The sequence below is a fragment of the Pteropus alecto genome, unplaced genomic scaffold, assembly GCF_000325575.1.
Source record: "Pteropus alecto unplaced genomic scaffold, ASM32557v1 scaffold42, whole genome shotgun sequence".
Classification (NCBI taxonomy): Eukaryota; Metazoa; Chordata; class Mammalia; order Chiroptera; family Pteropodidae; genus Pteropus; species Pteropus alecto.
In genome coordinates, this window is record NW_006434825.1 from 3591497 (window position 1) to 3608424 (window position 16928).

The 16928-nt window shown below is 39.4% G+C and overlaps 1 protein-coding gene across 1 annotated transcript in view; it reads right to left on the reverse strand.

The window, feature by feature from the left end:
• VAT1L (vesicle amine transport 1 like) overlaps positions 1 to 16928 on the reverse strand; it is a 132991-nt gene that overhangs the window by 106720 nt on the left and 9343 nt on the right. The window contains exon 2 of the mRNA XM_006909710.3: positions 3903 to 4032. Coding sequence (XP_006909772.1) covers positions 3903 to 4032 — 130 coding nt within the window. The remainder of the gene's footprint in view (positions 1 to 3902; positions 4033 to 16928) is intronic.

A 16928-nucleotide genomic window follows, 5' to 3' on the forward strand; every position in this document is an offset into this window, starting at 1 on the left:
ATGTTAGTGTTGGAGGATCATTTCACTGACTTAAGCTCTCATCTAATCTCTCTGTTTTGGAGCTGGGGAAAACTGAGCCACACGGAAGGTTAAAGGGACAAGGCTAGGCGTAAAACTGCTCATTTGGTCTCTGCCACCCCATACAGATTCCCTGACAGGCTAGTTCATTGTAGTATTTGTGTCAGAGTTTAGCACTGAATTCCAGTCCCAGTGGATGTGAACCTGGTGCATCAGAAGAACCATATAAATCTAAGTGCAGGTGACTAAACAAGAGTAACCAGGCTGAGAGTGAAATAGGAGCATGCCACCAGGTGTGAGGAACCGCTAACATTTATCGCACGAGTACTATATGGCAGACATTGTCCTAAGGATATCACATGTTTCCATTTATGTGATCTTTACAAAACCCTGGTTAAGGCATGGCTAAATAGTGTGTTCTTTTTTATATTTACATCCAGACACTATGCAAAAAATATAAAAATAAATAGATAAATAAAAAGAGCAGTCATCCCTTTAAAGTGGTTATGATAGTGTGCTAAGTTTTTTTCATAGCATATCATTACTAAAGGAAATACAAATAAGTGAAATAATACTAACAGCTTGTAGGAGCTGCCAAGTGCTAATTAAAGTGAACCATTCTGCTATTTGATTATGTTAGTGGCTTGTACTGTACTTTCAAATATAATATTCAAATTGTTGTAGTCATAGCGAATTCTTAATAAATTAATGGCTTTCATATATTTATGTGTTTTAGTTTATATATATTTAAAATTGATTCTACTGCTTTAATTTCTTTGTACCTTAGCACGTTTCTCTTCTACCCCTACTCAACAAACAACAAAAGCCTCCTATGAGAAGAGCTCTGTAAGAGTCCCATATTACAGATAAATGATCATAGATTTTACAGACATTTAAATTGTCACAAAGATTAAAGCACCTGCCCAATGTTATGCAGCTAGAGAGCAGCTAGGCCAGGATGGAAAGCTAGGTAGGCTGACTCCAGGTACCAATAATTAATTCATCATGCCTAAGGTAAGTGCTATCAAGAAGACATGAAGTTATTAAGGGTATACAACAGGGGAACCTACCAAGTCTGGGAATGTTAGTTTAACTCTTTAAGTCTCAGTTTTCTCAGCTCTAAAATAGGTATAATATTAGGAAAAGGTCCTTACGAAGATTAAATATCATAATATGCATGCAATGCACTTGGCATGGTGCATGCAAAATGAGGAAAGAACAATCAAGTTATCTCCTAAAAAGAACAGATTGGTTCCTGATCTCATGGAATCCACAGTTTAATGATCAAAAGCTAAATGCAGACTCATATTTTATGAAGCAGAATGGATAGCTGTCTAATGAAGAAACTGATGGAAATGAGAGTCTGTCCCACTGGTAGTGAGTGTCTTAATCCCTGGGTGGGTTGAAGACCAAATGACAAATGCTGGGACTATTGTCTTAAATGCAATGGCTTAGACCAGAGGATCACTGAGGTCTAACACTGTCATCCTCTTTTGCATAGAATCTTGAAAACCCAAAGATACAGACTCAGTACCCCAGAGTAGCCAGTGGCCTCCAGTATAAACACAGAGTGCAGTGAAGAGAGTATTACAGTTACCTTGATGGACAGTGATGGTCATTGCCATCACAGTAAGGCTGACTGCTTCATGCTACTCATTCAACTTTGCTCCATCTTTTTCCATTTCATTATAAAAATGGAAAAAGTAGCTAAGCCATCCTAATCAGCCCCAGTCTCAGAGTCCAGAGATAGGTAACTTAAAAAATAATCCAATTTACTTTATTATTTGATTCTATTATGAAAAAAATTACTCGTGGGCAATGGAGCCCAAATTATTCCTTTACGGCTCTGCCTCTGGTAACAATTTTTCAAGCCTCTGTTGCAATCGATCAACCAAGAGAATTGTTCAGCATGCTGCTGCATGGAATTCCATCTCCAACGTGATCGAAAACCCTAAGTCAAAATTATAGAGGGAATATTAGTATTGGTTTTCTCCAAAATCACACCCTGACTAGAAATCTGTAGGTGGTTTCTTTTATTTGTGCCTCTGAAAGTCACTGGAAGGGAGTGGGAGGTGAAGGGTAGGTTTGACAATAAGCAAGCCAGAGCAAACTAGCAGAAGAAAGATCATACCAGACTTGGTAGGTTCCCCTGTTGTATACCCTTGATTACTTCATGTCTTCTTGATAGCACTTACCTTAGGCATGATGAATTAATTATTGGTACCTGGAGTCAGCCTACCTAGCTTTCCATCCTGGCCTAGCTGCTCTCTAGCTGCATAACATTGGGCAGGTGCTTTAATCTTTGTGACAATTTAAATGTATATAATCAAGCATAGTAAATTCTCCCTTTAAAGCAAAGCCAACAACAACACTACCTACTGTTAATATTCTAAAATAATAGGTTATCTAATGCTCAGGATTAGTAGAATTTGTAGTATGATCTTGTCCTTTGGGATGGTGTGGAGGAGTGAAGAGCAGATAATATTTCTTATATGCAGCACTTTCAGAGAGAGATAGTGCTGCCTCTGGTTATATTGTTTACCCGGGGACAGAAAATGTGAAGTCATATGAAAGGCAAAAAAAAGGGCACTTACTTCTTCTTTCTCAAACGTCTTCTGCTCTATTATCTAGAAACCATTGACAGAAAGACTGATGGGTGGGATGAGATTTCCGGAAATTTAACATAACGAATTTGGATCATATTGATATTTTCAGAGTCTGAGGCTCAGATATACTGAGACTAAGCAGCAAGCTCAAATTCAACTCCAAGGGCATTTTGGCATTGCATTTTATAGGATTTTTCCTCCTGTGTTTAGTACTACATTTGCAGATTGGGAGCAGGAGTCAAGATCATAGGATTTAAAAAAGAGAGAAAAGGCTCTGATAACTTGAATCCAGGTTCAACTACTACTTACCACCTTTTGGACCTCGCAGAAAATTACTAAACTCTTCTGCACCTCATCTCTAAGGAGACGATAACAATCTTTACCACAGGCTTGTGGTGAGGCTGAACAAAGATAACTTGCCCATGTTTCTGATTATAGTGGATTCTCAAATGTTAGCTCCATTCATGTCTCCCTGGGGAAGTACTTGTAAGCGAGAGCTCTTTTACTTGATATCCATGGTTTTTCTGACTCCAAACTACTGAAATTCTGTGCAATTGATTTGCCCACAGTTTTTTCAGTTTTTACAGAATGGATTCTATTTTATTTGCATTTTATTGGTGGGAAGAGTCATACGTCTTTTCACCAATTGATTTTTTTTTTTTATTTTGGAGAATTTTGAACATGTAAAAAAGTAGTCAGAATGACATAATAACCCTTCTTACATATCCATTGCCCTACTCCTAAGTCCATCTACCAATGGCCAGTTTTGTCCCATTGTCAGATACTTCTATCCTTAGGCTTTAAAGTCATCATTCAAAAATGCCACCTCGCCAATGTCTGAAATAATGGTTTATAAGTGATCATTTAGATGCATTAGTTAAGTAGATATTTAAAGGAATCAAATTATAAGATACAGAGGTTATTTCTCCCCAACTTTTGTATTTTGTAATTGATTTTTGAGCCTGAGGTGATGGGAAAATGAAAGCCTTGTTGGGAGAAGGGAGTATGCACAATTAATTAATCCAAGGCCAAATGCTTTTATTTAATAGCTGTATAATATGAATAAAAGAGAGGACAAGATTTCCTTTGGTCACCAGACTGTTGCCAAGAGCCTCAAGACAGTACATGAGAAAGGCATGAAACATTTGAAAAGTCCTATCATATACAAACATTGCTATAAAACCAAACAGTAAGACATCAATAACAATATGTCATAGATTATTTCAAGCATTTTCACATAACTTTTATTATGTCAGTGGATTCCAGTCAAAACATTACCTCATATCCTTTCACGCTGTCCCCCAGAGCTTCAACAATCCCAGAACATTCAAAACCTGGTACCAGGGGAGTCTTGGGAGGGTTGTCGATATTCCCTTGTCGCACCATCAAGTCAATGAAGTTTAAACCACTGTGAACAGCAAATGTGAAAAGAGAGAAATTCAAAATGAGATCCAAAAGAAAGCACTGGCCTGGCTTTTTCTCTCTTCCCTACCCCTCCCTTTCAGGCTCCCCCCGTTCCTCTCTCCTTCCTTTTTCTTCTTTTTTTCTTTCCGGAAAAGTATGCCTAATAGTAATGGCACTTAGCTCAATGTCACCAATAAAGCAAAACTCAATTATCTCTATTGACAAGCAATGCTTTCCTGGCAGTTAAAATAGCAGTTGCAGAGTTTACATTCTAATTTGAAAGATAGCCCCTTTGCTCTCTCTCAGAACCTTAGTCTTACTTTAAAAACATATATTGACTAGCCTGATCATTAGCCATTCCAGCACTTAATCGTGGGTAAAAAATACACTAGGAAGGAATTATAAGAAGATATATGGAAAACAGCCAGACACAATGGCCATTAGCCAATCTATGAGAAAGAGAAAAAAAGCTATAATTTAAAAGGTCTCGAACCAATCATCACACCTAAATCATCACACAAAGTTACACCAGCACTGTGCCATCAACATCCCCCATACGGTGAATATGAGGCATCAAGAGACAACATTATATCCAGCTGGAGGAGGGTGACTTGAAGAAAAGAGATCAAAGACATGAACCAATGGATATGGGAATGATGAGGATTTGTTTCAGAATGTTTAATTATCTCTGGATGAGAGAAGTTATCAGGTATTTTCTACTAAGACATTACTTTTGAAATAAGAAAATTATTACATATGTCAAAGTCATTGCCTTAGAAAATGATATACTTGCTTCTAATGATGCTACCAATACTTCGAAATGTGTGTTTTTTAAGAGCTACAATTGAGAATTGCATTTAACACCCAATTACTAATCAAATGAGAAAACACATCCCATCGAACATGTATTTTTTTCCACCAGGTGTGGTTCTAATATCCTTCCTGTTTTCGTAAGCCACAATCTAAGAAAGACTCAGTTATGGAAACCAAAGTCCTCGTTCTAGCCCAAAGCCCACTAGCATCTGACTAAAGCTTCTTAAGTACAGCTTACCTATTTCTTCCTTGGCCTCTTTGAAGCCAAAGGAAGCAGCTAATTACACCTGGTCTCAACTCATCAGTCTCATTCATAGAGAATTTATTTTGGTGATGAGCATAGCTTCCTTGAAAAATAGTTTCAAGAATCACCACCTTATTAAGGTTTTCCTGGCTACAATCAGGCAGGTTTTACATATTGCCCCATTGGAGTACCTTTAATGTATGCCCTCCTTGAAGGCAGCTGTATGCCTTATATTTCTTTGCCTCCAGAGTGCTTGGCACAGTAACATAGTAAGTACTCAAGTAACATCTGCTGAATGAAGAAATATGAATATTCAAAAATATGTGATGCCAGTTTATATACTAACTCCTTTTAAAAAGTGGTCAAGGGATGCTCAGAGTAATGGACACATTCGTGAAATGTATGTGTAGACTTTCAAAGATCTAACTTTGGAGGTTAATAGTTATTGGGTCATTCATTAACCAAAATGTTCTCCAATAACATGGCCAGGTTGTAAAGAGTTTGGGAAGACCCGGGCGTGAATACCAATTCCATCACTTCTACCTGTGTAACTTTGGATAAGTTACTTAACTTCTCTAAGTTTCCATTTCCTCATCTGTAAAATGGATGTTATGATAGTAACTATCTCACAGAATTCTGGAAGGAATTGATATTGCTACATATATAGTAAGTACTCAATAAATGTTAGCTAGCCTTTAAATTTGCAACTTCTGTTAAGAAGAAAGAAGTATGTGATACATTTTAGGAAGACTCCCATTAAAGAAGGATAAAAAATAGTTTCAGAGCTGAAATGGGAAAACTTCAGCTATGTAGAAGTTTCACTTCTGTGAAATAGGCCATTTTCCAACACAATGAAATAAAACATCACTGTATAACAATAAAAAGAATTTCTATGTTCCAAATCAAACACAGCATCTCATCTCACGTATATTTTAGCTCACTGTGTTTTCTTTTGTGTGAAAACCTGATTTCCCAAGACCGTGATGGAGAAATGCCAGAAGAAATTACTTGACAGTTCTGTAAACATGCTAGCCCCTGGCGAAGGCTTCATCTCTGACATTCATTACGCTGCTCAGTAGGCCTGCCTCCAGTCTCCATCCAGCATAGAATGGGCACGGTGGTGGTAAACTGAGATCCTGCTACCCAATTCCAGTGAGAAGGGATAACACTCACTTTATAAAAACCTGTAGCATCCCATTTCCTCAGTAAGGCATGCAGTGATTTCATCAGGGTTACAGAAAGAAATATGAAGCAGATATATCCTGGGGGTCAGTGTTTATCTCAACACAAAGAAGAGTTGAACGATTGTTAATGGGACACCTTTATGTGTTATACCAGACCTGTTTCACGGTGCCTGCCCACACACCTCCGCTTAATATGGATATAGTTAGCATTTACTGAGATGCTTACTGCTTTGCTTTTGTTATTTAAAATTCAATGATACTCCTATGAGGTATAACTATCATAGCTATTTTTCAGATGAGGAAACTGAGACTCAGCAAGATTAAGTAACTTTCTTAAGGTCACATCTTTAGAAACCATCAAAGTCAGGATTTGAATTCAAGCAAATTCTAGAACCCAAGCTATTACACACAGCACATACTACTTCTTTATGGGAACTTAAGTCACCATCCTTGCTGAAGAGGTACATGTCTAAGGTACCATGTTTATAACTCCTTATCTCTTTGACAGCCGGTGGACTCAATTTTGGAGGGGTGACCATTCATAATCTAAGCAAAAAAACCTTCCTTGGCATGAATTAAATGAGCTAGTCTATGAACTGGATGTTTCCTCAAAAACTATGCACTGGGAAATATGCAGCAAGTGAACAACTTAGTATGCGAAAGGATGTCAAAAGATAGAACTGAGATTGAGGGACCTAGTTGACCTGTGCTTTGGGGAAGCATAAGTGAAAAAGCCAGTCGGTAGGGGAATCACAAAAGAAAAACCACAAAGAGCAGTAGAGTCAACCCAACAGCCTGAACCAGGGTGAGATTTTACAAGTTTCGCTGCTGAATTACCAATAATGGGAGGGTCCGATCTCCACACTTGGTGAGGCCCAGTCCCAGTGCCTCCTGCTCTCTCCTTTCCAAGAGTTTTGTTTTTGTTACTTCACATGTCTTTATAATAGGACCTCTTGGTTTGGGTTATGTGTGTGGTCTCTGTTGCAGAAAACCGAAAGATACAAGCTAAAACAAATACCATAATCAAGAACCCTAAAGCACCCACTAGACTGACATGATTGACCTCATTGTTTTTTCAGATAAAACAAATAACATTGTTTAGAGACAAAAAGTTATTTGCCCAAGACCCCACAAACAGTGAATGGTGTAAGCCATGGACTTAAGCTTGGGTCTGTCTAACACTTTTCTTTTCCGTCACGACAGGGAAAAAGCAGAGACATATCAAGCTATACATCTTCAAAACTATAGTTTCCTGTATTCTCTAAGGTAATTTGATTTTCACCTAGAAATTTTTGGGGGGTGGCAAATGACTACCTGATGACTCAGACCGACATAGCAGGTGATATTGAGATGTCCCTCTTAGCCAATTTTTATACGGTTCTTAAACATTTGAGATTTTTGAAAAAAATAATGCTGGAAAGTGCTTCACATAATGTTTTTCTAGGTAATCCTATTTTTTCCTCCAGGATTGGTATAATTTTACTAAATAAGCCTTATTTTTTCCTCCCATACCAAATTATTAGTCAAAGGCTAGGCTTAAAGGGTTATTACTGAGACATAGCCTTCTGAAAAAATGGAGGCAGGGGTTTGAGAAAGGGACTCTGAAAAACTCAAATCACAGGATGAGGGATATGATAGAAGATACAAGGAAATTTGGGGACAATTTCTTTAAATAATAATACTCTTACATTCGCATAGCATAATGCAGTTTACAGTGTGCTTTCATATACATCCCATTAAACCTTGTAACAATTCCAGAAAGACAAGAAGTGCAGATATTATTATTCCCCTTAAATAGACGTGAACTTGGAGATTCAGATAAGGGAACTGACTTGTCGAAGACAACGCAATTAGTACCTGGCAGAACTGAGACTTGAATTAATGTCTTCAAACTCCTTGCTTATTGTATAGCCCACGACATTATGAAATCTCAAATGCAATACATCAAATGTTATTAAAAATCAATGCTTTCAAGATTCAGGAACAAGACTAAAAGGAAATGGTGAAAGGAAACAGATGCAGAGTGCAGAGTCCAGGTCCTATGCTGCCATCAGTGAACTGCGGGGCTTTGGCAGAGTCTCTGAAGTACTCCCACCTCTCACACTCTGGTCACTTGATGGTTCTTTGTCCTGTGAGTTCTGCTTAAACGATTATCAAAATCAAAGCTTAGGTAGGGAGGGACAGATGCTTGGTGTTCTTGATGAAAGATACTGACTTGGGATACTTATATTCTATCTAGAAGCTGAAGTAAGGCAAGCTAGGCTTGGCAACTATACTTTATTTTCTGTTATCTATTAAGTGATGGATGTCAACCCTGTGAAGTCTCATGAGACATTTAGCTGTTTTCATTTTGTGTCCCACTAGTATTCTAGTACTCAATCTGCTAGAGTATACAAGAGTCATCATCTCCCATTATGATGATGCTACATGTTAGGGATTATGTATGGACCATTATAATCTCCATTTTGTGCAAGAGGAAGGTGAGGCCTAGAGAAGATAAAGCACGTTTTGCAAATAGGTACCAGAACTGGGGTATGAGCCCTTTTCATATGACTTCCAAGCTTGAATTTTTGACTGCTAGGCTGTCATTCTGTTATCTATAAATCATGGTAGGCTTCTACCATGTTGTGGTTTGGGGTCTATTAATTTCTTTTGGATACACTAATAATATTAAAGAGGACACAAATGATTTCTTAAAGGACACCACTAAGTGGATGACAGAACTAGCCCAGCTGTAGTTTATTAATTTTCTAATTTGAGGTAAAACTGACCCAAAGAAGAAAAGCAAAGAAGAGATGATAAACATGGAAAGAGTCTCTCATCTTTTATTCTTCAGGTGAAAGGAGAGCAGGGGCTGTTTCTATGAAAGGGTATGTTTTGTTTTAGGTCTCTTGCCATCTTGTTCTTTCCCCAGGTTGTCAGCATCTTCAGCACTGACCATGGGTACCCAAACCATTGTCAGACCATTGCACAAAGAACAGTGTGAGGAAAATCACCCTCTTCCAGCAGCCTTCTTCTTTATCGATGCAGATTAATACAGCTCCAGCATATATTTTGATCTCACACTCAACAGCAGTTCCAAGGCTTGCCCCATCACTGGTTCAATTAAGAGATAAATGGCCAAAAAAATAACCTTCAGAAACCCATTACTTACTGAAGGGATATTGTTAGTCAAATTCTTTGTTACAATGTATTTTTGCTTCTTCGTGAAGACAGAGGAATTTTCTTCAAATCCTAGCGCAAGGATTGGTTATTCGGAACTTACAGGCCCGGTACAGTGTATAAACTGATTATATTTCTTTCTTGACATTGGCTATTAGGAAGTTTTGAGCCAAATTTTTACCACCTCACTCCCCAAACTGCAGGGCTTTAGTCATTCATTCTCTATGTTATCCTAACACTCATCTTTCTCTTAATTTTCTGAATGCCCTGGAGTTTCCATTTTTTTAAATCTTAAATTCTATTACAGTGATTCTCAAACTTTATTGTGCATCAGAATTTTCAGGAGGGCTTGTTAAAACACAGATATTTGGGGCTCCATCCCTGAGTTCCTAACTCAGTAGGTCTGGGATGAGGTCCAAGATTTTGCATTTCTAACAAGTTTTCAGGTGATGCTATTGGTGGTAGTCTAGGGAACACTTAGAGAATCGCTCCTCTATCATTTTTTAAAACTATTTCAACTTCTTTCTGGAATCAGGCAAGACAAAAATTAATAGATGATTATTAAATAGATAGCAAAATGAAAAGCCCTCTCATTCTCTAAGGCATTTGAATTTTTCGATCCTAGTCCAAAGGATGTTATTTACTCTTGTTAAATGTGGTCATATCTATGGTCTTATTCGATTAGATTCATCATTCCAAATTGCCTGGCTCTTTCTTGGATCTTAATTCTTTTCATCCAAAAATTTGTCTCTTCCTTCTGCATTTGTATTCTCTGAAAATGTAATTATCATTGACTTCTATGTCCAAATTGCTGATAAAAATATTGGATAAGTTGACACATTCATGGTTACTAGGGTATTTATAAAGACCATGAAAGATGCCATGCGGGGAATTTAAAACACAGGACTAGCTGACATGTTTTAAGTTTCTTCAAATCATGAACTCTTATGATTCTATGAAATAGCTCTAAGATACTTTGAACTCATGTGTAACAAGTACTTAGTAAAGACCATAGGACTCATTGTGTACAATGGCAGTTAATTCCCCTCCCCTCATAGCAGTGATTGCTGACCACATGGGGTGCAGCCTGACTGAGCCTCTAGCACAATCAATTTTCTGGATGCATGTCAGGATTATCATAGTGTTTGTTTATTCCTTTTTTTCTCTCTATATGTGCACAACCTGGCCCCAGCTCTGAGAGTCTTTCTAGTCCAGCACACACACTCATGTGCCATAGGGTTGAGAAAAACTGCTCTAGTAGCCCAGTGTCAACTGTACCCATGAAGAAGAATGTCCAAGAAGAGATGGACCCCTTCTGAGAAGGGTTCTCACACAGGGTTTGTGACTGTGTGAAGAGTTCTCAGGATGCTAGCAGACACTTAGAAACCCCCATTCTAATTTCTCTAATGATGGCACATGGTAATTATTTGCAGCTAGTAATTGTAATAGATAACTTTAATGATGTGCTTACTATGTATCAAGCATCATGCTAAGTGCTTTAGAAGGATGATATCATTTAATTTTTATAACAACCATAACAATGCTAAGAGATGAATGATATTACCCACATTTACAGAGAAAAAAATCGAAGCACATAGAGGTTCACAAAGCCAAGATATGAAAGCCAGTGACGTGACTCCAGAGGCTTTGCTCTCCTTTCAAGAGACCATCACTCAGTTTGCCCAGTTATAAGGAGGGGAATTCTCAACTCATCTGTCACACTGAACACTTGCTATACACTGAACATATAGTATGTACTGGATATCCAAGTTAGCAGAGGCTCAAAATTCCCATGGGGAAATAGAATCAGAAAGGCCCATTTCGAAGCAGCGGTTTTACAGAAGTATAGGCCGAGTGCTCACACAGCCACCAGGAGAGGTGCACAAGGAAATCGTGAAGTCAAAAACAAAGTTTTCCCAAAGAATGGTTCTAGTGGTCCTCTGCAATCACCAACGCCGAATTTAATTCTCAGCTTTAGCTTTCTGGCTCCTCCTCAAGTGTGTTGCTTGACTTCCCTGAACTTCCAATTTTCTTATCTTAAATGTAATAGTAACAACTATGGAATGTTGGTGTGGATCGCATATGATAGTACATGTAAAACAGAGAACTTCACACACAGAAAGTGCTCAATAAGTGTAAGGAAGCTGTTATTGTCATCACCACCACATCACCATCACCACCATCATCATTACACAGAGAAGGTGCCACAGGTCAGGTCTCCTGGGAAGCAGACTCTGAGACTGAGATTTGCATGCAGAAGGTCTGTTAGGGAGGGCTCTAGAAAACAACATGTCTATGGGTGTGCGGCAAGCTGAATTGAGTAAAGGAAGAAGTTGAACACTGAAGTAGGAGTAAAAACGACTCAATTTATCAATGGAAACCCCCCAAGCCAGGTTGAATCCTCAAGTCATCATGAATTGAGGCAAGGGGACTGGGCTTTTGTACCCTTGCATCAGCTAATCGTCAGATAAGAGCTGCCCCTGGAGAGGGATGTATGCAAACTTGGGCAAGGAGGTGTCCTCCAGCTGAGAGCAATTCCTCAGGAGGGATGGAGCCATGAGTCTTCAACAGCCATCACTCCCAGCAGCTGGGAGAATGAGCACCTGGGTCCTAAAAGGCTCTTCTGAGTGGTGTGCACATTATCCACTACAGGAGGAGTGGTGTCATCTCCCTTTCAGGGTTTTATTTCCTCACAGTCACCAAGCAGTTGTCACTGATGGTGGATATTTATGGAGCACCTTTGCACAGTGGTCCCTGAGGAGAAAAGGTCAAGGAGATCTGAGAACTAATGCTGGGAAGGCAAAAAGGAGAATGTGGCCTTAAAATTGGGACCCATAAGAATAAGAGGAAAGGGAAATGGAGGACTCGAAGGGATCAAAGAATCATGGAAGGGATAGAGACTTGAAAAAAAAAAGAGAAGGGTAAAGGCAGATGAACTGTCAAAATGCATGCAGGAGTAGATTTTGAATGTTACCACAAAAAAATAAACGGGAACTATGTGATGGGAACTATGAAGGTGGTAGCTAGCACTGTGGTGGTAATCAATTTGCAATTGATAAATTATCGAATCAATACATTGTATACTTTAGACTTACAAGATGTTATATATCAATCATATCTCAATAACGCTGGGGGCAAAAAGAGCCTTTTACATGGTCTTATAAACAATTCTCAGTTATTAAAAAATACATGCAGGATTGGTAAATTGCTTGGGGACATCCATGAAAAAATAGTAGCTCAAAGCTTTCTATGTGTCCATGGGAAGTCAGATTACAGAATACTGGAGGAGACCCGGATACCAAGAGAACACTGTCAAAGCAAATACCCATGGCCAGCATCCATGGCAGCTTCTGCCCGCTCTAATGAAGAGCAAGAGGGGTAATGTGAGCCTTCACTCTAAGCAGGAGTGGCCCAGGAAGGTGTGTGCCTTTCTTTACCCTTCTGAAGACTTGCTACTGCTATATTCATCAGAGCATTTAACTCCGAATCCAAGTGGGGACAAAGAAGCAGGTGTCTGAGTCCTTCTCTCATTTCCTCAGAACTGAAGTTTTTGTTTTTGTTTGTTCATCTCAGCTGATAACTTGAAAATACCTAAGACAATAGGCATTGATGTCAGAAAATCTTGCTCCCAATTCTTTTCTTTGTTTGTTTGTTTGTTTAAGCTTCCATTTTCTTATCTCAAAGCTGTGAGAATAGACTGATACAAATCTGCTATGCAAGGAAAAAACACTCCTCTAAAACAAGGACACCTTTTATGCAAATCTCAAATGGCATTTCTTATTTGAGAACAGCCAGAATTGTCCTGGATGGACCGCAGGATAGAGAAGTCACCTGTGCTCCATCAGAAGTAGAAAGGAGTGTGTTATAGATACTCAGACTCTCTTCTCCCCATCGCTGGTCTGTGGCTCCTGACACTGTTTCCCTTGGTGTCTGGCCCCACAGATCCTGTGTCATACCCACCCTAACCACTATTTTAGATAAACAGACCTCTGCAGCTATACAAGACATATGAAGTTCTCTTACATGTTCGATGTTTTTCATTATCTACTACTTTACTTATTAATAATGCTTGTTGTTGCCCCACCTGTAAAGTCTGGACTGATGATGAGGGCACCATAGCTCGGGAGAGAAAATATATTGAGATCATACATCCAAATTAGTATTCAAAATACACTTCAATAGTATTTCAAACACAGAACAAAATGGCCAAGTAGATATATTGAGAATCTAAATATCAAGAGCTGGTTTTCAACAGAAACAGAAAAGCATGGCACAAATGGGTTCAAAACAAGTTCTCGCTGATACCAAGACTAATCGGTTGATTTCTGAACCTGGAGTTGTTTATTTATTCTCGAACTCTCCTGGGTACACAGCAGGTATTCATTCTTAAGAAGTTTCCTGAAAAGGTTAAAATCTCTATACTCCATGTTAAATGTTGACCAAGTCATTGACGTCAAACAGGTGCCTGGCAGTGATTGGTTATGTAAAATATTCAAACTATATTTAAATTCAGCAAACCCTCCCTGATTTGGGGCTTGGCTCAGTACTAATGTTAAAATAGTAACAATGACATCTTTGTTTCCCAGGAGTTCAGAAATAAACGACTACATGGTATGACAGTTCCCCAACAGGAGGCAGTACAGGGGTCATGGGTAGCACAGAGAGGGCAGTTATTAATTCACTTTGCAGGAATCACGGAGGCCTCCACAGCAAAGTATCGCTGAGGAATAGGTATGCCCTTTGCTCTGGTTCTCCCAACCTTCCCATGGCAGGGTTGGGAGGGGGTGCGGGGAGAAGGCAGTATCCAACAGTGTAAAGTGATCACTGACTTCTCACAGGAGACTCAAAGGGGCAGGGTCTCCATCAAGATACAGTCCATTTTTGCTATAACATGACAGTTATCTCCTAAGTCATTGCTGCTGATTAAAACGGCGTTTAGTAAAAACAGTCATTTCAGTAGGAAAAATGGGGTGAAGATGAAGCAGCATTGTCCAATTGAACATTCTGCAGTGATGGCAATGTTCTGTACCTGTGCTCCAATGCGGGGCTACCAGCCATATGTAGTCACAAAATGCTTGAACTGCAGCTAGTGTGATCGAGGGACCGAACTCTTCATCTTAGTTTATTAATATTTAAATTTAATTAGCCTGAGAAGGAGGCAGTAGCAGCATCACTACCCTGCTGGCTTCACTATACACTATGAGCAACTCCAGAGAGTTTGTCTTAAAATTCATCTTTCAATTTCACTGCTTAGCACAGGGCGCTTTCTAATCTCGCAAAAAAAATAATTTCTCCACTGAAGGTGTAGTAGTAAAATACTTAGGAGTGGTTCTTCTTTCTTCTTGCTAAAGGGAATTATCTCTTAGCCAAGCATGGCTGGCAGCCTTGTGTGTAGTGGTAAGGGAAAAAACTAAGATCAAAGACCTGCTTGATGTATGTGTTTTGCAAAGAGCAAAGATTTACTCCTGACAGATAAAAAGAATAGATGTGAAAGGTGAGCAAAGATAGGTGTAAAAGACAAGAGATAGCGAGGGCAGGGATCGAGAGGCCAGGAGAGTTTGAAGAGCATAGGGATAAAATTCGGAGGGAACAGGAGGCGCTGGGGAGATGTAGATGGGAAGAGAACGTTTTTGAGAAAATTTTCTCTGTAGCATGAATGGATCCAGCTTTGGTGTTTTCTAAAGGACCAAATAGAATTTGACGGTGCTTTTCAATTCTGTTGGAAGTCAGGCTCCTATTCATGAGTGAGCAGGACCAGCTACGCCAAGGACACAAAAGGAAAAAAGAAAAAAAGAATAGGAAAAGAAGAGCATTCAAAGAGCAACAGGAAGAAGTTAAGTCTCCCTCGAGTGCTGCTGGCTGAGGACAGAGACGACGAGGCTCCCAGGGGGCAGGAGGGTGAAAATCGCCTTTGCTCTTTATTTCACATGAAGCAGCAGTCCCAGAGGTATGGACCATCTCCTCTGTGGTCAGACAGAAAGGGTTCTCGAGGATCCGAAGGCAGATAAACGTGAAAGCACTGTTTTAAGAAGGTGGGCACATTGCTAGCCATGTTACACATCTCTGGTTCTGGTTCTGACTGCAAGATGTTGAGTCAGAGCTTGTCACAAGGTCCCTGATCAGAAAAATTTTAGCAAGTGTAGCCAGGAGGATAAAGAGAATCCAATCACAAAATCACTCAAATCAATCATAGGAACAGTAGGTTTAATAGCACCTCATTAGTTGATTGAACTAGACATAGCATAGATAAATGAAAAGCAATTCTTTCTGATTTAAACAAGGGACCTTAGAAAATCTGTAACTTGATGGAGAGTCTATTTAAAGAAGCAAGTGTGCCTGTGTTGGGAGGAAGGGAAGGGTTATATGTAAAGTACAGTTTGAAAGCCTCAGAGTTCACTGTAGAATTTAGACTATTCCAGGCAGTGGGGCTGCCCCACTATGTATTTATTTGCATGAAGAGTAGATAACTCTTCTGGGGGTAAGTAAAAATCAAACAAACAAACAAACAAACAAACAAACAAAACTCATCCTAAGGGAAATGTGAGTTGTAGAATATAAGCCTGGATGAAGAAGCCTATAGTAATACAAGAGGAAGGCTTGATTCTGAATGTGGTATTTGCCTCTACTCAGATTACCCTTCACTTCCAGGAGCTTGTGTCTAAGACAGAGCAGTGAAAGGTGGGTACAAAATGAGTGCAGACGTAGGCCCTGGAGAGAGATGAACCTGGGCTCACATCACAGCTCTCCCTGCCTTATTAATTCTGTGGTCTTTAGTAAGTTCCCTCACCTCTTTGATCTTGTTTCTTTATCTGTAAAATGTTTGGTATCATAGAAATCCCCCTAAAATGTTTCACACAGTATCTGTGGCACACAGAAAGTACTCAGTAAAGGTCATTATGATCATAACGGTGATAAATAATTAGTACCAAGTGTCATTAGTATTAACTCCGAACAGCAAGCGCATTAGATATAGGTGGCACATGTTGCTTTGTAACCTATACTGGGTGGGCAGGGGGCGACCGCTGAAGCAGAGGGCCAGACTCTGCCTGGAGTGGACACGACATGGGAAACACACTTATGGCTTCGGTGTACAGTAGGAGGTGCAGGAGAGGGCCATAGGAGAGGGTCAGAATCAATGGGGGAGCCAGAAGAACTGCTTCTGAGTGCCCCTGCCACAGCCCCTAGGCAACCCTTGCAACTATTGGAAAGTATTGCAGGGTAGGGTTTGGGGGTCCTGATACTTACAAAAAAAGGTAGAGACACAGAGTCATGGACATACTGTTTGTTTTAAAGTATTTTTTTCCCCAATAGTTTGAAATATTTATTTATTTATTTTCTGGTTTCATTGAGATATAATTGACATTGTATTATTTTAAGTGTACAACATAAAGATCTAATATATGCATATATTGCAAAATGATTACCACAGTAAGTTTAGTTTAGTTAAATATTGTTTTACTATCCAGGCTGCTGGGGCCTGGGGTCCCCAGGTAGGTA